The sequence below is a fragment of the Alligator mississippiensis genome, chromosome 2 (genome assembly GCF_030867095.1).
Source record: "Alligator mississippiensis isolate rAllMis1 chromosome 2, rAllMis1, whole genome shotgun sequence".
NCBI lineage: Eukaryota > Metazoa > Chordata > Crocodylia > Alligatoridae > Alligator > Alligator mississippiensis.
The window spans coordinates 6364119-6387799 of NC_081825.1; the positions used below are offsets into that span (position 1 = coordinate 6364119).

Genomic DNA, 23681 nt, shown 5'->3' on the forward strand with positions numbered 1-23681 from the left:
ATGACGGGTTAGAAAAAAAAATTGCGAAAGTCAATCTCTCACTCTGTTTTCAAAATCTAGGTTAGGAATCTCCTAGTGTGCAGAATTCATCAGAAACTGAAAGGAATCAACTACTTAGCTTAAAAAAAATAAAATTCATATTTTCCATTGCGAGGCTGAAAAGCAGACGACTTCAAGCTAGGAGACTTCCTGAAAACCCTGCGAAATATCAGCCCTTCCACTAGACCTCAGATGCGTTTAAGACTGCAAAGCTGTTTTGAGTTATCTTGAGCTTGGCAGCAGGAATACTACCCTAATGCTTTAGCCTGAAAGTCTGGCAGTTGGCAAGCTTCTTGCAAATGAAATGGGTACTGCTAATGGAGTCTAGCTGCAGGAGACAAATTTCAACTGCAAACAGAACAGAAATTACCTTTCTGGGTAACGGTCTGGCTATTTTGTCCCTGTCACAAAGGAAAGAAAGGGATGACTTTAAAAAAAAAAAATTTGGAGAAGCTTTCTAGCAGGTGGGCCTTACAGCTGACGCCAACACATCTGGACCCCAAGAATTTCTCCCAAGGAAAGAGCATTTACGGTTTATTATTTTAAATATAATTTGACTTATAATTAAATAAAAACGAACAGTTATGTCAGACGCTTGGCAGCTTATACAGGGAGTGCTGTTCAGCCACAAAAAATGACAACTAATTGTATTATACACGCGCACACACTTAGCTATTATGCAAAACGCCCCGCTCGTCCCAGCAGCCAAGGCTCAGCATTTGCCTTTGCTAGAAAATATAACTGTTTGAACATGTTGGTAAAGACTCAAATTAACTGGCTACATGCTGACAAGGACTTTAAAGTTAATTCAGACCAGGACATATTGGGTTTGCGAATGCATCGACCATTCGCAGAGGGTTTAAGAGCTATAACGCTTTGCAAGACAGAGCAGCTGCTAGACACACAGTCTCTCCATCCACAAAATCCTGAAGACAAGCTTGACAGGATAACACCATGTGTGCACAGGACTTCACATGCCAATTGGGGAAGAGCGGGGCAGGACATCAAGCCCGAAGAGCTAACAGTATAAGAGCCCAAAGAACCGGGGTAGTCGTTAGTCACTTTTTCAGGCTGTGGAACAGTTGGCAAAAGAAAAAGTTGGTGAAATCCACATTGCTTGTATTATTCCTAACGAGACAAAACACCAAGAAGATGCCCAGTAAGGACCAACCTTGCAGCGGCAGATGATAGGAAGGATCTCTCTCTCTCCAGGGACCCAAGAACAATCTTTGTAGATCCCATGGGATAAATAACAAAGACCCGTTAAAGGGTTGCGCTGGCCAAGGATATTAACGTTTGCAAAGTGCCGTGCATAAAATTATCTACACTAACAGCGTCTTACAGAAAACCCAACACTGCCAACATCTTTCCGAGCGACAGCCCGCCTTGCATTATTAGACAATACCAGTGCTCCACATCGTTTCAAGTCTCACGTGGTGTCCTTCTTACAACAGGAAGCAGCCGTATCCAAGCTGTTCCTAAACAACCCACTTATTTCTAGGAAAGAAAAGATAAGAGAACCTGGAGTTTCCACTCTGATTAAAGGGACAGTGTGAAGGCATATTCCAGCATTTTTTAAAAATCACCCTTTTACTCCCCGTGTATGTAGTAAATGGCTGGAAGCCTGAAAATTAAATTTGGCCCTCTGAACTCTTTTTTTGCAGCACATCCACACGAGTTACAGGGTTGGCTATTTAGGAGTAGCATATTGCTAGTGTATTTGTAAAAGAGCTAAGCAGCATGTGCTTTGGAAAGAAACCTGCACAAGATTATTGCAGCAGCGTATAACAGTATCTTAAGGCACACCTAGCTGTTAGCAAAGACCCAACTCATTAAGCAGCTAACACCTGACAGCTCATCTTTTACCCTTCTTTTTGCCAGACTGCATATCCTACTCTACACTTTTGTTTGCACGTGGGTCAGTATTTAGTTGCATGCAACAGGAGAGTCGAGATGGAAGCAAATTACATCTTTTCAGAAAGGAAAATAATCAAGATCTCACAAATGAGCCCATAATGCTCTAGCTATCAATAAATTAGCGGACCCTTCCCCTCCTATCAATTATTGAGGAATCGGATCGTACAGAATGTGTTTTAAACTGTGTCATGCAGAACTTCCTATTACATAGTTGGTCTATTAAATTAGACCTAATGATCGCCCTTCCATTCCTGCTGGTAATGCTTCCATGTCATGCTTTTTTAGGGATTTCACGGTGCTCCACCTAGGGAAAAATAACTTGTATCACACTTATAGGCTCGGCAATGCTACCACTCACTAGCACCACAGCCAAAAGAGACTTAGGGGTCGTGATTGATCACAAGATGAACATGAACCACCAATGTGATACCGCAGCTGGGAAAGCGAATAATATTCTGGTTTGCATCTACCAATGCATTTCAAGCAAGACCCAGGATGGCATTCTCCCGCTGTACTCGGCCTTGGTGAGGCCGCAGCTGGAGTACTGCATCCAGTTCTGGGCTCCACAATTCAGAAAGGACGTGGAGGAGCTTCAAAGAGTCCAGAGAGCCATGTGCATGATCAGAGGGCAGGAGAAGAGGCCTTATGAAGAGAGGCTGAGAGCCATGGGACTCTTCAGCCTGCAGAAGAGCACGCTCAGGGGTGACTTGGTGGCAGCCTATAAGTACATCAGGGGTGTGCATCAGGAACTGGGGGGGGGAACGCCTGGTCAGCAGAGCACCCCAAGAAATACCAAGGTCCAAAGGTCACAAACTGCTGGAAGACCGTTTTAGGCTGGACATAAGGAAGAACTTCTTTACTGTCCGAGCCCCCAAGGCCTGGAATAGACTCCCCCCAGAGGTGGTGCAAGCACCTACTCTGGACTCTTAAGGAACAGCTGGATGCCTATCTTGCTGGGATCTCTTGACCCTGCTGCCTTCCTGCCCCTGGGGCAGAGGGCTGGACCCGACGATCTTCCAAGGTCCCTTCCGGCCCTAACGTCTATGAAATCTCTACATACACCCTACATCTACAACCTACATCCCTATGAAATCTCTGAATGCCGTGGGTCTAAGGGAAGAACGTGTTAATGTTGCTGGTCCTACAAAGCTTGAATCTTATTTCTAAATCTAGATTCAAAACAATGGAAAGCCCCATTTCAAGGAAAATCGGCATTAACCAGTTTTTAGGTGTAACACAAGGGAGTCGCTTGGAACATGCCCTTGGGAAATGTTCCTCCTGTCCTATAAACCTTAATTTGTGAAATCTATTTAGTGGACCAAGAAATGTTCAATACAGAGGAGGAAATACTACTGCTCTTCAGAAGAGCATCAAGTATCTGATTGATATGGATTCCCAAGGAGGGAATCTGGCTAGAAAGCTTCTTTAAACTCCAAACTCTACTTTATGGTATTCCTTTCCTCTACTTTATGGTATTCCTTTCCTTCATTTGCGACCGGGACGAACTAGCCAGGCTTACCCAGAAAGTTAACCTATGTCCGGTTTCAAGAGACGTACATCCCCGTCTCAAAATATTTACCGGACACCATAGAGAAAGCAGCTGGAACAGCAACTTGGCAAATGCCAGACCACCACAAGTCCGAACTCTTACAGTTTAAAAATCCTGTTTTTATCCCCTCCTCCAGGATCCATGTTCAAAGGCAAGAAACATAACATGCCTTGGGACTCTGATAAAAAAACACTTCTCCTAGGCTCCTAGCAGCTAAAACACTCCCGGATGGGCAGAATGCAAAGAATCACAGAAATGAAGGGCTGGAAGGGACCTCGAAAGATCATCGAGTCCAACCCCCTTGCTCCGGGCAGGAATACTGCCGAGATCAAATGATCCCAGCAAGGGGTCTGTCCAGTCTCCTCTTGAAGACTTCCAATGTTGGGGACTGCACCACCTCCATGGGAAGTCTAGTTCAGACTCTGGTCCCCCTTACCATAAAGAAGTTCTTCCTTACATCCAACCTGAAACCATCCTATAACTGTTTATGGCCATTGCTCCTTCTCCTCCTCTGGGCGCCCTAGTGAACAGTTTTCCTCCTAGTTCCCAATATTCACCCCTGACATACTTATACACGGTCACCAAGTCTCCCCTGTCTTCTCTTCCCCAGGCTGAGCAGTCCCAGACCCCTTAGCCTTTCCTCATCAGGTTTGTCCCCCAGGACATTAATCATTCTTGTGGCTCTTTTCTGGACCCTTGAAAGATTCTCCACGTCTTTTTTTGAAGTGCGGCGCCCAGAACTGGACACAGTCCTCCAGCTGGGGTCTCACCAGTGCTGAGTAAAGAAGTTATATCACTTCCTTAGCCCTGCTCACAAAGAATCAGCGAATACATCCCAGTGTGCTATTAGCTCTGTTGACTACAGCGTCGCACTGGTAGCTCGTGTTCATCCTGTGATCAACCATAACCAGAGGTCCCTTTCAGCCATCGTGCTGGTCAGGACATCGCCTCTTAACCTATATTAATGTCACCGGTTACTTCTTCCCAGACAAAGCACTCTGCATTTATCCTCATTGAACTTATGCATCTGCTTCCACTCCACCCACCTTTCCAGCTTGTCCAGGTCTGCTTGGATCCAATCCTACTCCCTAGCGTGACCACTTTTTCCCATGACTTAGTATCATTCACACATTTGGCTAGCGTGCTTTCCACACCCTCTTCCAAACCACAGATAAAGATGTTGAACAGCATGGGACCAAGAACCAAATCCTGCGGCACATCACTGGCCACCTCTCGCCAAGACAATACAGACCCATCCACCGACACTCTCTGGGTTCAACCCCTTAGCCAGTTCCCAACTCTGCCAGCCCACAATCCCCAGTTGTTGTTTTTTTTTTAAAGAGTATCGTGGGAGACCATATCAAAGGCCTTTTTAAAAGTCCAGGTATATGACATCAACCGTATCTCCCACATCTAATCAGTTCGTTACTTAATCACAGAAGGAGATGAGGTTGGTCAGACACGAGCTGCCTGCAATGAAACCATGTTGGCTACCCTTCAGCATCATACCTCCTGCCAGTCTCACAAATGGACTTCTTGATAATTTTTTTCAAAAATTTTACCAAGTATCAAGGTCACATTGACTGGCCTATAGTTTCCCAGTTTCTCCCTCCTCTCCGTCTTAAAGATTGGCACCACATTGGCCCTCTTCCAGTCTTCCAGGACATCTCCTGAGCACCACAAGTCTTCAAATACTTTGGTTAATGGTCCCTCAATGACTCCAGCCAATTCCCTCAACACTCTCGGTGCAGTCCATCCAGTCCTAGCAACCTAAAGACATTCAGTTGCTCCCAATGGTCCCTCAACAGTTCAACACTGAGCACTGGTTGGCGGTAGCCACCCCTTTGGCCCCCGCCTCCATCCAGTATCCAACCAGGTGGGCGACCACTATTTGCATGCAGGAACACTGATGCAAAGTATTCATTGAAGAGTTCAGCTTTCTCCTGACTGTCTGTTATCAGCTGTCCCATCCCATTCTGCAGGGGCCCTACATTTCCCTTGATCTTCCTCCTGCTCCCCATATACCTAAAGAGGGACTTCTTATTGATTTCGGTCACCGGCCCGATCTTGGTCACTGCCCTTACCTTCCTTATCCTCTCCCAACAAATATGGGCTATACTATTCCTCCTTGGTGACTACCCCTTGTTTCCACTGTCTGTAAGCCTCCTTTTTCTTTTTTAAGCACTCCTTGACTCCTCTGGTAAGCCAAGAGGGCTTCCTGGCCTCTCTACCACCTTTCCTGCATACAGGAATGGACCTTTTCTGCACCCTGGAAAAAAAAAAAGAAAAAAAAAAAAATCGCTCCTTTAAGGAACGACCATCTTTCCTGAACTCCCTTCTCCTCCAGTCCCTCTCCCCATAGGGCTTCTCTCACTATTTTCCTAAATTCATTCAAGTCAGCCTTCCTGAAGTCAAGCACCTCTGCCATACTGGCGAATTTCCCCGCCCTACAACGTATAGTGAATTCTTTCATCTCGTGATCACTGTCTCCCAGATTACGCTCAATTCTCAGATCTCCCATCAGGTCGTCCCCTTTGGCTAGAACCAAATCCAACAAAGTCTTCCCCCTGGTTGGCCCATTCACTTCCTGCACTAAATAAAGTTCTTCCATACAGGTCAAAAACCTACATGATCGGCGATATCTGGCCGAGTGCTCCTCCCAGCAGATGTCAGGGTAATTGAGGTCACTCATGACAACCATGTCCCTTGAACGTGCAGCCTCCATCAGTTCTCTGGGAAATTCCAGATCCAGCTCCTCCTCCTGGTGTGGTGGTCTGTAGTAGACACTTATCATCAAGTTCCCTTCTCCTCATCCCCCCACCCCCAGATCTTGACCCAGAGAGTCTTGAGTCACCCTTCTCTCAAACCAATTTAGGTCTCCAAGGAGGCATACTACTCCTTCACATCGAGAGCTACACCTCCTCCCTTTTTCCCGCCCAACCCCTTCTGTACCCAGCCTGTAGTCCTCTATGCATACAGCCCAGACACGCCTGGCGTCCCACCAGGTCTCCATTCTTCCAATGAGATCATATTCCCCATTTGCTAGCAGGAGAGCCAATTCCTCCTGCTTATTCCCCATACTCCTAGCATTTGTGTATAGACACTTAAGTCCCCCACTGGTAACACCCAGTTCCCCGCCGCCCCGACATCATTCCAACCTCTTGACACCTCCCTGATCCGCCTCTCTATGTCCTTCCTGCTTGGCTGTCCCCCAGCTTGCATTCCTGGGGGGACAGCCAAGCAGGAAGGACAGATTCCACTAGGTGTATCGTCTCCCGATACACCTAGTTTAAAGCCGTCTATAGCAAGTCAGCCGTCCTGGAAGAAACCAGTTTCATCCCTCTTAGCGCGAGGTGGATGCCACAGGAGAAAGAAACTGATTTTCGGTATGGTAAAAAAGTGTAGATGGGAGAATATCCCGCAATTCAAACATAATACAAGCAATGAAGAGTGTAAAACCACCCCATCCCACCCCACGTGAAACCAACCCGCAAGGCCATGCCACTAGCATGTGGGGACAGCCCTAACTTAAGCACCTCCTTCTGATGGCAAAAGTGACAAATTCGCAAGTCTCTTAAGCAAGCAGGTTCCACACCACTTAAAGATACCTTTCTATTATATACCACTTCAAGTCATGGCACAGAATCCCCTTCACTTCCCATCTTAACTTAAGACAGGACACTGTCTTGCTTTGGGGAATCTAAATAAATGTAACTCCCTTTTTTGGTGCAATTCTCTACTACGCGACACATATCCAAGTTCCAGGTTTTACAACCGAAGAGGTGCTGCTTTTTGAGACAACCACCGCGCACCTTCTCGCTGTATGCCAAATGGAAAGCCTGCTCTCCAGATAATTGCTTCTAGCCATCAATAAAAACCTGGGCCCCCTCTCCTCATTATCCTGTGGCTTGTTTTCCTTCCTTGTATTGCTAGCTGGCAATACTGGAATAGATTTACAATGCCACGTGACTGTATTATAACACACCTGGAAAATGAAAAGATACGACACCTGCTCAGGGCTGTGAAACCATCTAAATATGATTGGTGATATGAAAAGAAGAATTATCTAAAGAACAGTATATCACACATCTAGGTTTCCCTCTTATGGCTTCAAAGAAAATCAGCTCTCCAGAGTCAAAGCACCCTGAAAATTCCTTAATTACAGGGGCATCCTATACCAATTATTTGAGAGGCACGATATTCCTCCTCAAGCCAGAACAGATTTATATCATACAACACTGTTTTAACACCATAAAGTCATATTTAAATGCAATGGCTTCCGAGTCAACCCAAGAGCAGCCTGAGGCACAGGAGGAGGAAAAAAGCCCCAAACACAATACAAGGATTAAAGAGAGAAAGGCATGCGACAGTACTGTATTGGAATAAAACTTCAGCAACCTTGAAAAAGGCAGCTCTTCAGGCTAACGTTCCCTATCAATGGAAAATCATTACCTTGTGTGACAAGTCCTAAAGCTGTAACCCCTCCAGAAAATGGTGGACTGTCTTCTAAACGAAATCCTAATTTTCAAGGATATAAGTCTCTGCTTCCTAACATGTAAGGGAACAACTTCTACAAAGGAAGAAAAATGTCACCAATTGATGCCAAGAATAAGAAGGCAGGAGAAACTGGAAAGGAAGCAGCTGTTTCATGCTTTACAGTATCATTTAACTGCTCTGTTTCAAACCTCCCCATCCCCAACAGGAGATGTCAGTCTGCTTGTTCTGGAAATCAGCATGTAATTGCATGTCTTCCAAAGTAATTACATTGAACAGCAAATTTCATCAGATTAAAAAAAAATTGATTTATGTTTCATTGTTAGGTTTAAAGCAAGTACCCCACCGTGGTCAGGGAAAAGATGCGATATGAGTGGCTTGTAGGGACCTGCAATTATACCTAACCAAAAGAAAAGAGAGACATCATGCAGCATCATTAGCAAATGACTTCAATAGTCTAGTGCTGTCAGAGGCTGGTAGGGAAGAGCATGTAAAGGAAGGGTCCCAGATATCTGAGAATCATTTTATTTAATCACCTGCATCCATCCCTAACTAAAGATACGTTACATAGTACAGGTCTCCAGGTTGTAGCTGTATTGGTCTGGAGGCAAAAGGAATCAGAACTTATGGTACAGGTGGGTATTTTTTATTAGACCAACTAGATATTTGCAAAAAATTTTCTTTATTTGCAAGCTTTCGGGCAGGGGCACCCGTCTTCAGGCAAAGGAGAGAAGATTGTAAAAGTTCTCCTAGAAGAACTTTTGTCCTATGCCTGAAGAAGGGTGCCTGTGCCCAAAAGCTTGCAAATAAAGAATTTTTTTGCCAACATCTAGTTGGTAGGGGTGTAAGAAGCAGGCAGTATTCGATTCACTGATTCAGATCGCTGTCCCGATTCGATTCGGCCGAATCTGAATCCGAAGATTCAATTCTGATATGAAGAACTGGCAATCTGACCATCAACACAGCATTGTATGTTTTTTTCTACGTACCTCGAGGTACCAGCACAGCTCGTGAATGCTGAGATGGTGGGGAGGATGGAGCGCCTCCCAGGAACGTGGGGAGGAGGGGGGGATCCCCTGCGCAGGCAGCAGACCCAGAACTGGACCCCTCCCCATCCACGCCCTCCTGGCTCAGTGATTGGCCCCAAGAGGAAGCACTTCTGGTCCGCTTCCAGGTCTGCTGCCGAGCATGCGGGGGACCCCCCACGCTCCCTTGGGATACTCTATTTGTCCCACCATCTCTAAGTTCACGAACCGTGCCTGGTACCTCAAGGTACATAGAAAAAACATATAAAGCTACGTCTATGCCTGAATCGTCGAATCTCTCCAAATCGATCTGGAGACTTCTGATTCAGTTTGGAGAGATTAATGGGTCTCCTGATTCGATTCAGATTCGGAAATTTGACCACCAAATGGGGCCGAATCTCCTCCAAATCAAATCAGTGACCAAAGCTTTGCACAGCCCTACTAGTTGGTCTAATAAAAAGTATCACCTCTACTATGAGTTCCAATTCCCGATACATAGTACGACACGCAGAGGGTTGTAGGAAGCTACCAAGAAGGCCTTACTTAGCGTGCTTTTAAGCCTACAAGAAACGCTTTCATCAAAATGATAACTTCCCACATTGGTCTATACTTCTACCTTCCTTGGGCTAGGATTATGCAAGACTTTTCCTTTTCGTTTACTACCAATGGCAGTTCACGCTTGCTCAACTGTATCCTCAGGTAATTGCAAGATGAAAGCAAACAGGAATTTAAGTAAGTTGATATGGGCCAGGTCTGGCCCTCAGGATAGCTCCAATGTCTTTTAGACTGGGATTCAGGCTATTTAATGTGGACTTTGGTCATCTCCCATTCCTTTTAATCAGGCACTATTTCCTTTCAAAATCAACCCTGTTGGTACATTACCAAACAAGCCTTTTAGTTAGGCTGTAAAACTCCTGGGGATGCATGGCTAATCAACGGTGTATATTAGCCAGGTCAGGATGCCACACTACTACTACTATACAAATTCAAGCAGCTATAAACCAAACTCAGTTCTCTATGTACCTGTGCAGTGTAGACCTATTCTGGAGAAACAACAGTAAAGTACAACAGCCAGGGCACTTTGGGTGTAGCTTGTGTAAAACCTTATGGAAAGAGAAAACCTTAAAATAAAAAGAGCAGAGTTAGAAGCATGAGATATATATATCTATATATCTCCCAAGTTCTATTCTTGTATCACGTTATCACCTGTCTGTAGGTAACTGCACTCCTAAGTTGCTTGGCTGAAATGAAGTTCCACTTGTTTAACTCTGCAACCTCACAACTGCTCCCTAAACCACATTAAACACTGAAAAGCACATCAAACGACACCTCATTTGAGATTAGTATGCCAACCCACACTAATGCGCCCGGGAAACCAGGGGCCACCATGATTAGTGAAACAGCAATGTAAAGATCCAAGTAGCTTTAAAAATAGTTAAATTTATTTTTTATGGAATCGGAGAATCAGGTTAGAGGGGACCTCAGACCTCCAGCATCATGTGGTGCAACCCCCCCCGAACTGATGCAGGGCATGCTGTTATTGTATTATCCCAGAACAATACTTAGCCAGGCTCTTCTGGGACACTTTCAAGGAAAGAGATTCTGCAACCTCCTCGGGCAACTTGTTCTACTGACAGCGAGGAAAGGTCCTCTGAGATTTGGCCTACAATAATCTTTGCTGCAGTTGAAAACTCGTTGCTTTTGTGTCCTGCTCTGCGGAGTAAAGGGAAACGATTGTTCTCTTCCCCTTTGTCAGCCTTTCAACTATTTGAAAACTGCTATCATGCCCTGCGCACCCCCCTTTAATCTTAATTAAAACAAGAGTTTAATGAGTAAGCATTTAAGTAGTGCCCAGAGCCCTGTTAGGTTAAAGATCTGGAACACTCCTTAGGTTGCCTGAGGATTTTAAAACTTTAAAGTAATATAATTCATAGCAATTTGTGAAATATTGGTTAATATTTCTCTCCTAAACAGCAGAATTCAGTATACCAGAAGTGCCTGCTGTACTCGATAGGAGGGCCATTCTTTACAAGTACCTTAATTTAGCTTCAAGTTCAGCCCCAAAATACAATTGACAATGGCACCATGGGATTCCTTGCGTGCTGTCTTTTCATGATGCCACAATGAAATGTATTCAAGCTTAGAAGGAGGTGGTTTTTACTAACTGCTGGTTTTGCGAGCTCAAGGTGGGTTTGGAAGTCATCCTGTGTTCCTGCACACAGACAACAGGCCAAATGAGACCCTCAGCAGAACTCATGAAACATTGTTTTCCAATGGGACTGCACAGGTGTGCATTTACCAACTGGTACTTAATTCTGTTGTTGCACAGGAATAAATAGAAAACAGTTACTTCCCTCTTACCTACTTTGGCTCGGAAAGGTTAAAGCAGTAATGACTCACTGAAAAAAAAAAGTAACAGTTCACTAAAAATGAGTAGATGATTCAGTACACAAAGGAAGATCTGTAGCATAAGGTGATGTAATTTTCTGTGGCTGCTTTTCAAAGTAGCATTATATTTCCATATTCTCAAGGTTGACGGAGATTTCACATTAGTTTATGCCAACTGGAAGAACCGAGATACAACTGGCAGCAAAGCTTAGATGAGATGCAATCATCTTGACAAAAAAGTATATCAGCGATAAGATAGCAAAGGTGACACAGAAGGCCAGGTAGCAACAGAAGCTATTTATAAGAAACTACAATTATAATGAAGTATGATATTACTCCCACCCAGTTTCACCGTGCCTATTCAAATGTCATCACCCATGTTATATACTACTCAGAGCATTTTTTCGGTACGAAAAGCAGCCTATGTGCTACGTAACTTAGGTGTATACATTATATAAATAGATTAGGGACCCCCATTAAGATGGTCAATCAAAAGACAGTCCTGAGGAAAGCGAAATGGGTCTTTATGATGGCAGTATACAAGCTGGCCTCAATTTCAGGTCTGTCATTCATTACAGTCTCTGTGCTTGAACACGCAGCCTTTAATCATAGAAACCAGGTAGCAATTTAACAAGGCAGATAATCACCACCTTGTTGCTGTGCATTCACAAATGTATTTGGTGAAATTGATAAGTGATCTGGTAAATTAAACAGACTCACAAACCACTGGGATGGCAGTGAGAAGCACCTTTGAAACCCCTGGAATAATCGCAAGTAATTAGGGATGCTCATCTTCTTGGAGCCCCCAAAGTTGTGTGACAATGTGCTCAAATTAAATATCCATACTGCATTAACCCTCCAACTGGGAAGGGTCAACGCTATGGAACGGACCACATGGACTCCCGCTTGTGAACTCAATTTACTGGAGAAATGGAGAAGATCTTGAAACTCCACATGAAAAAACTTGACAGGTTGGGGAAAAGCTGCTGTCAACAGTAGAAAAATTTCCCTTCCATCCCATTCCCCTCAATCCACCGACTATTATTAAATGAGTGGAAGTCAGCAAACTGAATGAGCTCAAGCTTTGCCAGACATTACACTTCATATTTCAGGTCCTGCAGAAGCCAAAATATCTACTCCAACGTATTATTACACCGGGGTATTGTGCAGTGACGCCACTGTTAATATAAGCAGGCAAGGTTCTTCGGGTAGATGTGATATCTTTTATTAGACCAACTAAATACTGTGAAAACACTATTTCAAGCTTTTGGGCACAAGCACCCCTCTTCAGTCATTGGGAGGGTCTGCTGTTGTTCTGAGTTCTCCAAGGTAGAAACACTCTTGTGAGGTCTGCTGGGGTTGGGATGAAGGTTTTCAAGCAAAGGACATGTATTAAATACAGGGTGAAATTCTGCAAACATATTTTGCTTGCAAGAAGCTAAAATTCCCCATCCCTCCCTTCCTCCTTGACACGTTTAATTGATAACATTTGCACTCATTCAAGACTACATCCAACACAGAAAAAAGATGGACCTATTGCCACTCAGTGATCCAGTTGCACCTAACTTTTCTAAATGGCTCCTGGGTTTCTTTATACGCAGGTAAGTAGTAACTATCAACATTTTATAGAGAAGCTGCATTCTTAAAAAAGAAAAAGAAAAAAGAAAACACAAATCTAGAATTAAATGAGCCAGAATATTTATTGGAATGATATAAAACACTGGGAACAGTAGGTTTGTAAAATAAAGTTTCAGGACAGCCAGGCAAGCTCATTAGAAAACTCAAAACTACTGCAATAGTTTCATATTAGCTTGCTAACACCTACAAGTTTGCCCTATTACTGATTACTGGATTCTGGTCAAAATAAGCGCACATCATTTTAAAGCCACTGTTACACATGCACAAATATCAAAAGCCGGCTTAAAAGTCTAATAGCTATTTGTCACACACTACTTTTTAGTTTTATAAATGTGAGAGGTGAGCAGAAAACTAGGAACTGGAAGCCTTTGGGTAAATCTCCCGTTCAAATTCCTATGCAGAATTTCTGAAACAACATTACTTTTCTTATCCAAGGAATGAATTCCCATCTAAATAGTGAGCTAACTTTACAAACTGGCACAACAGACTACCATTACAAGTCAAATAATCAGACCCATAGCACTTACACATGACCACTTCAGAGAGAAAGTACCACGACAGAAGCACTGTTCTTTTTTCAGGTACGTTCTCAGGTTTGCTACTGGTAAGGCTCATTTCATAGGATGCAATCAAAACCAAAAACGGACTGAAAGCAAAAGGGTGAGCAGCACGGGTTTTTTTATACAGTGCTCATAAACCCAAAATGGTTAAACCAGGCTGAGCCTGCAAACACTGAAGAGCCATTCTGCAAAGAGAAAAGAAAACTAAAGTAATTTTCAACAAGAACTTACCTGGGCTGGCAAGGGAAACTTGGCAAACTAAGTTTTTTAAATGAACTCCACAACGTGGCTTTTAAAAACGGAAGCTATTCCGACAGATTTGAAAAACAGATTTCTGTTCTGTTGGTTTTTTTTTTTTTTTTAAGAAAAAAAGGACCCTCTACATATTGCAGCTTTAATTCTCAAAAGGTTCAGAATAATTATTTTCTGAAAGTAGCAAGGGAAAGAACACCCTAAACCAATATACTTTAAAGACCTAACTGAAGTGGTTTTGGAGAGAGGTGGAGCAATAAGAAATAAAAGCCAGAACTCAGCACTGGCAAGAGCACAGCTATCTCTAGCACAAAAGAGCATTTATATGCTCTGATTCCAGCTTCCAAAGGCAAGGAAAGAAGGTAGGAGAGCCAGGCAGATTTGAATCAAGGACCTTTAGAAAAACCATCCTTTGAAAAAGTTAAGCAGTAATATGTTCTACGAATTTCTACAGCCTCCCCGCCCCCACCAAACTAACTACTAGATAGAATTTAATTATGCAGAGCAAGAAAAAAAAAAAAAAGGGTTGAGAATAAGCTGCTAGTATATACATAAAAAAAATTGTGTACTAGAAATGTTCATCATGCTATTCAAAACTAAAAACAGTAAAAAAAAAATGCCAGGCTGAGTAATGCACATCGCTGAATATGGAAAGAAAAACAATGAAAACCTGTTAAGTTGCAGAGAAGTGACATACGATAATGAATCTTTCTTAACGTATATCGCATGAGCCATGATTTGCAATTATCACCGTTTACGTGAGTTCATCACCATTTTAAAAGCCGAGCAGTGCCGCAGTTTCCAACGGAAATCAACACGTTTGAAATAGTCACAGGAAGTTTGAAGAATGCAACGTGTTGCTGCAAGGAAGAAAGCTACAGGGGGCAATCTTCTGAAAAGAAGAAAACCACCTCGTTCACAATACAGCACGTAGTTTTCGCCGAGAAATGAGGATGGGGCTAGTATCCCCAAAGGACTTAAAAATTCGAATTAGGTGGAAAGCAAACACAGGGTAAAATGAAGAAGAAACCATAAACATTTTTGCAAAAGCCCTGGCAATGATTGGAATTTCCTCAGGATGAAGCAGGGAACAACTTGAAAAAAAAAAATGTGGAAAACTAAGCAAAATAAGAGAATCGGAGAGAAAGCAGGGGCCTGGAAGAGACCTGTAGGAAGTTACCTACTCCGAACCCCTGCTCCACGCAGAAACATCCTTGTCAAATTAGCCCAGCCACATATCTATCCAGCCAACCCTAAAACCTTTGCAGAGATGGAGACTCTACCACCTCTCTACCTAATCTGTTCTAGTGCTGACCCACTGTCAATTAAAAAGTGCTTTATAAAATTCAACCTAAATCTCCCTTGTTGCACTTCAGGCCCATTGCTTTTTGCCCTATCTCCTGTGTTTCCTCTTGATAAAGAGCACTCTCTAGCTGAAGACTCGAACGCCAACCTGCTCTTCCTCAGGCTACGCAATCCTAGCTCTTCCAACCATTCCTCAATGCATCATGTTTTTTGATGATCTCCATTCAACTCAACATTGGACTCCTTCCAATGTCATCATATGTTTCCTGAAGCATGCTGCCCCAAACTGAACAATACAACAGTGCTATTGGTGTGAACGTATAATGCACATCGAGCCATGCAACACGGATGTGGACTTAAATGCACCAACTGGGGAAGGTCCCAGGAGTAGTACGGAAAAGTCAAATATACAAGCATAAAGATGGCGCCTTAGGTTCATGGTGGCGAGTCTTTCTGGTAGAATTAAACAAAATATTTTGGCATCCGTGGAAGAGATGATCTAAAGATGAATCTGGAGACAGTGGTAGAGTTCAAAACGGGATTTGGAATCTGGATGGGGAAGAGGAAAGAGGCAATACTTGCTGAATAAAGGGGTCTACCTTCTAGATCCTCAAGACAAGTAGGGTACATGACCAAACAGTCAAGACCAACAAGTAGATCCAGGATCATTTCTGTGGAGGAAGGGAAGTTCAACCATTCAGAGGTATTCACAGAAAGAAAACTCTGATGGACTGACCCTGTCCAAGTACCAGGGTACTAAGCATCTTGGACCTAGATGGGCATGGCTGCTGAGAGCTTTAAACTAAGAAATGAAGGGAAAGTGGTTGGAAGGGACTCCTTGTATTCTGCCTCCCTGTTTGCGGCGGCACAAAAGAAGAGGTAAAGTGTAAAACTATCTGAAACTTGCGTCTAATAAAAGGGAGAACCCCTTACTAGGACATAACTAGATAAATAGTCAGCTCTAAAGGGCGAGAAGAACCAACATATACCCGAGATCAGTGGTTCTCAAAACTTTCTTTTTGACTCAAGGCACCCTTTGGAAAATGCCAGCTCTTAGTTTTCACTTGGTTTTTTGACAACAGAAAAATAACAGAGCAATTTTTCCTGTTGCCAAGAGCAGAGAAGATCACAATGGGTCAGAATGGTTTTAACACTGCATTCCTATTTGAAATCTCCAGGTTTTTCTTGTGTACCGTATCTCAACACTTAGCGCTAACACCGTGTGGCACCCTAGGGTGCTACATCGCTGTGGATGAGAATCACTGTCCTAGATGGAAGTTTTAGACTGACTACAGAAGTGGGCGGATGGTAATAGGATGGGGTTCAATGTAGAGAAATGCAGGGTGCTGCACCTGGGGAGAAGGAGTCCACAGCATACATACAAGCTGGGGAGCTCCCCCTTTGAGAGCACAGAGGCGGAAAGGGATCTTGGAGTCATTATTGACTCCAAGATGAACATGAGCCGCCAATGCCAAACCACAGCCAACAAAGCCAACCGCACCTTGTCGTGCATCCAAAGGTGCATCTCAAGAAGGTCCAGAGAAGAGATACTCCCCCTCTATGCGACATTGGTCCGGCCTCAATTGGAGTACTGCATCCAGTTCTGGGCACCGCACTTTAAGAGGGATGTGGCCAGCCTTGAGAGGGTTCAGAGGAGGCCACCCGCTTGGCTGGAAGGCAACAGGGCAGGCCCTACGAGGAGAGGCTGAGGGACCTGAACCTGTTCAGCCTCAGCAAACAGAGGCTGAGGGGGGATTTGGTGGCTGCTTACAAACTCGTTAGCGGAGATCAGCAGCAAATAGGAAGGGTCCTATTCCCCCCAGCAGCACCTGGCCCTTAACTACTATGAAACTAGGAACAGAAAGGGTCTGATCCTCTAAGACACAGGATTCCTTGCTGGTATAACACAAATTGCCAAAAGTCAAGCCGAGCTGGGACTGGAAAAGGTTGTTAAAATAAGCAACAAAAGGTTCAACCACAGAAGTAAAAATAAGGAAGCTGCAACATGTGACGAAAGGGCAGATCAGGGCTGTGCAGCCACGGGGTGCATGCCACATTGGCTGTGTGGGCTCCACTTCAGGCAATACAGTCATACCCCCAAGGATGGGGGCAGGAAACAGAAGCCAAAGGAGAGGAAGCAGTGAGGGGAATGGCATCTGGGCGAGAGCCCGCGTGAAGGTAACACTTCACAGGCCACATGCGACCCACGGGCCATGAGTTGAACAGCCCTGGTGTAGATTACAGATAGCCCATAGTATGAGACCCAAGCACTGAAATAATGCCTCGATTTCCAATCGAATAACCATGAAAAACAAAGATGCAAAGGCAGCACGAAACTGGAAAATGACTACAAAGCAGAAGCAAATTCAAAGACTCGAAGTGTTCAAGTTGGGAGATCAGATAATCCTCGTGCCAAAACCAGTGAACAAGCATGTGACTTGTTGGTCTAAGAGAATTTTTTCAACCAATCGATACGGTTGTGGATGATATTGTGCGACTGGGGAAGAAAGAAATATCTTCAGGAGAAAAAAAAATTATCTGGACTCCTACAGACACATTAGACTGGCTTGTTATAGCATGCTAAGCTTTAAAAAACAAATTTATTAAGTAAATGATAATTAGGCACTGATGTAAAAGGCAAGTATAATTAACTACAACATGGGTTTACCAAAAGTAGGTCATGTCACACAAAACCCAGCATCTACCTTGATTTAGAAATCAGCTTTTAAATCCAAGAAACTATTGGTTTAATCTGCCCGGACTTCAACAGCAGACAAGGTCCTTTGGGTAAATAAGCTATCTTTTATTAGACCAACTAAATAGTTGGAAAAACTGTTCTTCACAAGCTTTCGGGCACAAACACCCTTCTTTAGGCATAAGGAGAGTCGTTTGGCGTTTTGTGCTCTCCTGGTTGGGACAGAAGCCAATATGCAAAGTGGAGGTCTGTGAAAATGCAAATACCTGGCAGTGAGGATCCAAGGACTTCAAAAGCATTTAATAAAATGCCATACGTGGGATCGTTATGTTCAACTGCAAAAGATTGGGATCAGTACAAGAATCCTGAAGTGAGTAAGAAACTGGGAGATACACGTGGGTTGTGCGAAAGGAAAATATCAGACTGGAGTAATATTATCATTAATATTATCACTATTATTATTATTATTAGAGTTCCTCAAAGATTTGTTTGAGGACAGCTTTCCTTTAATAACCTATGCACAGGGAGTAGGAGCATGCCAAAAAAAACTAACTGATGACACAAAGTTGGGAGGCAGTCAACGCTGAGGAGCAGCAGAATGCCAGAAAAGGAAGACTGTGAAGATTAACCTTGAAGACTGAAGTGCTCACAATGGTATGAAATTTAATAGTATGGAGTACAAACTCATGGGCTGAGGGCAAGAATTTCCATTAAAACCTGGAGTTCATCGGTCAAAAAACAGAGGAGGAGACAGAGCCGGATATAATAGTTGAACACAGGACGGTTGAGACGTGTGACCACAAAAAAAAAAATTCTGTTCTGCCATGAATTAGTTTGGGCACTTCCAATAGAGATATCAAAGTAGTAGTGCCGTTGTACAAGGCTCTGGTGAGATTTCATCGGGAATACCACGTACAGATGTGTCGCCCACAGTTGGGGTCAGGAACGACTGATTCTAACTGGAGCAGGTGAAGAGAACGATAGGATCATCAAAATGAAAGACCTATCACAGAACATGATTGATTTAGTTTAGGTCATATGCTTCACTCTCTAAAAATATAACGGGGGCGGGGGGGAGGACTTGAGGAGAAACGCTAGCATGGGGAAAGACCCCATAAAAACTAAAATATGCTGATCCAAAGCCAAATGGTTGTCAACTAGAAGTGTGCAAAGTGGGCCCTATTCAATTCGGATTCGGCCCAAATCGGGGACAGTGATTCGATTCGTTGATTCAGATCACTGCCCCTGATTCGATTCGACCAAATCCAAATCTGAAATTTCGACGCTGATTGGGAGAATTAGCGATTCAGACATAGACACAGCTTTAGAAGTTTTTTCTACATGCCTCGAGGTACCGGCACGGCTTGTGGATGCTGCGATGCTGGGATGGATGAAGCGTCCCACAGGAGTGGGGAGGGGGCCCTCCATGTGCTCGGAGGTGAACCCGGAAGTGCTTCTGGGGACTCTCCATGTGCCCCAGCATCACAGCATTCATGAGCCACCTGCTACCTAGAGGTATGTAGAAAAACCCTTTAAAGCTGTGTCTATATCCGAATCTTTCCAAATCTCTCGGAGTCAATTCAGAGGGTTCCAATTTGATTCGGAGAGATTAAAGGGTCCTCTGATCTGATTTGGAGATTCAGCCACTGAATCGGGCTGAATCTCCACCAGATCGAATCAGGGACCAAAGCTTCGCACAGCCCTAATGTCAACTGAGCATAAGTATACTCACGTTACTATTTAAAAACAAGGCTTCTAACTATCAGAGCAGTGAAGTTCTGGATTCGTGGTTCAATGGGAGTCGTGAGGCTAGATTTAAGGTATGCTTTGTTCTGTTTTTGAATGACAGCATATAGCATGGTCACCTGCAATACCAGGGGACCAGATTTGATGGCTCAGGAGATCCTCCCATACCTAGAGTTCAAAACAAGCTATTATGCATCAAGAGAAACAAAGATAAATAATTCAGGGTAACAATGACGGCAACAGCTTAGTTTTCTGCCCGTATCACAGTCAGTCGGTATATAGTTGCTAATTTAAAAAAAAAAAAGCATTTCTTTTTGAGTTGCTATCATTCCCCACTTGAGAAGCACAGGGACTGAAAAATTCAAATGAGAATTATCCCATGGGACTATGCCTCATACAGAGAAGCATAGCTATAATCTCAAAAGAGCTAAAAGGGAAAAGTGAGGTGCAATATGTTCTGCTTCACTGACTCCACATTAAAATCACTTAGTTTACAAGGAGGGGAGGAGATGTTAACAACAGCCAGTCTTGCAAACTAACCTGAAATATAGAAATTAAGATTCTTTTTAACCAGGTTTACAATATGGAATTCAATTTTCAATTCTGCAAATGGTATCAAAGTCAGAATAAAACATAATTTGTTCTCAACTAATTTATACTACAAAATACTGGTTTCTAATATACCAGCTTAGGTTGCTTTACTGCTTGAGAAATATTGTCTCGACAAGGGAAAAAAAAAAGAGAGAGAAGTGCTTCACATGTTTAACAAGCATGACGGTAGCTTTACAAACTATCTCTGTTCAAAGCTGATCTCACAAATGCCTGACCTGACATGGACATCATCAACCCACCTGATTGGACAGGGAAAGGGAGAAAAGAGTATCCCAGAAGGAGGTAAAGACAGGAAATGGAGAATGCAGAACCCAGGACAATACAGACTTGCTGTCGCAAGCATGCAACACTGGGCAGCGTCAAAATGATGGTGGTTTTGTTCTTTACCCCCAAAAAACCAAGTGAAGACATACGGTCACAACCAACATTTGGTCCCACAGTGAAAAATGTCATTTATTTGACTTGAGTGGCGGTCCCCTACCTACTAGGGGACCATCAGGAAGGGCAATCATCAAGGATATTGAAACTACCTTAATTCTGTGTCTAAACTTGAGACAGATGCCTAATTATGGATGGGCTGTAGTCTTCTCTCTCCCTAAATGCCAAAAAGTCTCAAAGTTTGAGAGACTAAGGCTGGAAGGGATCTTGGAAGATCACTGGGTCAAATGATACTTGTTTTTAAACACACAATGCATCTGAGAAACCTAAAATAACATGTTTTAATATATGCTCTGTTAATCTGGAGCACGGGGGTGAAAGGATATATTGGAACAACTCATGTTGCTGGAACTGCCAGCAAAATTTTTTACCAGTGGATACAGCTCTCCCACAACAGTTTTATGACCTTCCCAGTAGCTTAGTGCTTTTTTACTGAGACATGGCAAATCAGCAAATTAATCAAGAGCTGGCCCAGTCCTTGGCTGATCTTTGCCTTCATCCAGATCTCTCTTCCTTTTTGAATATTTCTTGAGCTTTAAAATGAAGTTCCCATTCATAATCCGATCTTTCAAGTTCAGATACGTCTGACTTTGATTCTACGACATCATTGCTTTTGACATCCGACAAACGAATTTCCATTTTTGTCCACATTTTAGCTAAGTGAAATCTGGCGTGGACTTTATCCTCTTCTGTCAGCAGAAAATGATATCTAGGATCAAGGTGAATATATATGTATATATAAAAAACTACAGGGGATGTGGAGGTTGGGATCGGACTCTGCATCTGACTTCAGTGGGGAAGTCTGTTTGGGACATGGACTCTGCCATTGCCTCAAGTGGAACAACTGGAGGGAGGGGTTTCTCCACAAACTGGGGGGTGGATGGCATGATAGAGACCCCTTTAATAGGGAAAAATGGGTGGGAAGCCATTACAGGAGTCGCTCTCAGGAGATGCTCTGTCCATCTTTGGGGCCCCTGCAACCTCACTTGAGGTGCATGGCCTAAACTTCCCCTCTGCTTCTGTACTCGTGAGCCTACCTCCTCTTGTCCTCGTTATCTCCTCAATATACTAGGAAGGCCTTTCTGGTATCAGTCACATCTATTCATTATTTAAATGGTCCTGTTTTATTTTTTTGAAATAAGATCACAATAGGTTCTTTTAAAAAATATGGATGTAAAAATGGCTGAATTTGAGTTTAGTTTGAGTTCAGGTTGGGCAGACGGAACAAAAACGATGAATTGGCATTGGCTTCAATTGAAGTAAATATAAAAACAGTTTAAGCTGGTTCTCTGATTCCAGATGCACACTCTTCCACCTAGATGGATGGAGGGATCCTCCACTTATCCTTCTTCTAGTGATGAAGCATCCTCCACCTATCCCTCACTTAGCTTGCACCGGACAGTAAACTAATTAATGGATGGCTGAAGAACCCGCTTGGGACCAAGTGCAAGGAAGATAATGAGGAAAGGAATGCTGTACATCCTGCCATTTGGGCTACAGGAGGACGCTTCAAGGCTGAGATACCAGCTTTTATGACCAACATGACCTCAAGTTGAGATAACGACGATGGATGAGGAACAACATCTAAACAGAGACTGAGGATGGAAAAACTCCAATATGCTGAATGGAAAGAGTTGCGATCCCTAAATAAGAGGGATCCAAAAATGCCAAGTTGGGTGAACTCTCGCTCTCTGCTAATCTTCACCGGAGCACAGGCGCGTCTGCTCACCCCGCTCCGACCTTCGTCTCCCTCAATAGGCCTGGGCCCGCCACCCAGTGCCAATACTAAATAGCTGCTGCTGGTGGATGGAGTGGTTGTTTTGTGTATGTGTATGTTCATGGTGATGTGTGTATGTTTGTATGAGTGGTGTGTGCAAACTTAGGTCTCTGCAACTTTAAATCAATAAACGCGGCATTTTGCCTTATCCTCCTTTATAAGGTCTCGCTCTTGATTTGATTAATTAGAATTTTTTAAATAACACTCTCCCCCTCTATGGAATCTACTACTTGCTACAGCCAAAGGCAGGATACACGGCTAGAGGGACCAGTGGCCTGATTAAGTGTGGCACATCTTATAGTCTTAATTATGACAATCAAAACTGTGCACCTCCCTGAAACAAGTGAGAGCTCTATTTATTATTTTTTATGGCAAAAGATTTCTTCAGACATTCTTAGACCCAAAGGACTGGGACAAAATCGAGAAGATGGGGGTACCACTTACTGCTAGCCGCAGCTACAACAACTTGGCCAAGGAAAGAGAACAAAAAACCTTTTGCTTGTCCTCCGCTACACTCCATTATATAAGGCAGGGGTGCACCGATGAAGATTTTTTTGGCAAATGCCAATGGCCAGTTATTAACCAGTCATATTGGCCGATACCGATGCAACAGCTGACATGCAGCCTGGCAACGTGGAGAGCAGTGTCCAACAAGTAAGTCTGTGGGGGGAAGAAGGGCCATGAGGGGCACAGATCAAGGCCCCCATGGTAAGGGAGGAAGTGGGGCTGGGGTAGGCGCTGCTCAACTGGGCAGGAAGCAGGGCAGAGCCTGGGGGGTGTGGGCAGGTGGGGAGGGTGGGTGGCTCCCTGCCACTGCGTGCACCCCCAAGATAGGCATGGGGAGCATGTGCCCCCCCAGATTTGAGTGCGGGGCAGAGGCAGACTGTCTGCTGCGGGCTTAGGGCCAGGGGCTGCGCCAACCTCTTCCTAGCGAGGGGGCTGGGTCAGCGCTGTGCTCAGGGCGGGGCAGGAGGCAGCAGCGCTGATGGGGGGGAAGAGGGGTTATGGGGTGGATTACAGCCACCCCAAAATTCCCCATAGCCACCTCTCACAGCACTGCTGCCGCCCACCCCAAGCACAGCCCTGGCCCAGCCCCTTTCTGGGAAGAGGCCAGTGCAGCCCCTGGCCCCAGGCCTGCAGCAAGCAGCCCACCTTCACATTGTGCACAAATCTGGGAGGCACATGCCCTCCATGCCTCCCCCAGGGGTGCACATAGCAGTAGGGAGCTTCCCCCCACTTCCTGCCC

The 23681-nt window shown here is 44.1% G+C and overlaps 1 protein-coding gene across 3 annotated transcripts in view; it reads right to left on the bottom strand.

Annotated features, from left to right (window-relative positions):
- Positions 1-23681, bottom strand: part of ATRN (attractin) — a 245943-nt gene that overhangs the window by 79710 nt on the left and 142552 nt on the right. The window contains exon 25 of one of the 3 annotated variants that reach the window (XM_019495624.2): positions 13089-21367. The exons of the other annotated variants lie outside the window; for them this stretch is intronic. Within the exon in view, the coding sequence (XP_019351169.1) occupies positions 21338-21367 (30 nt within the window). The 3' untranslated portion in view covers positions 13089-21337. Of the gene's footprint in view, positions 1-13088; positions 21368-23681 lie in introns of those variants that run through there. 3 annotated transcript variants of the gene reach the window in all.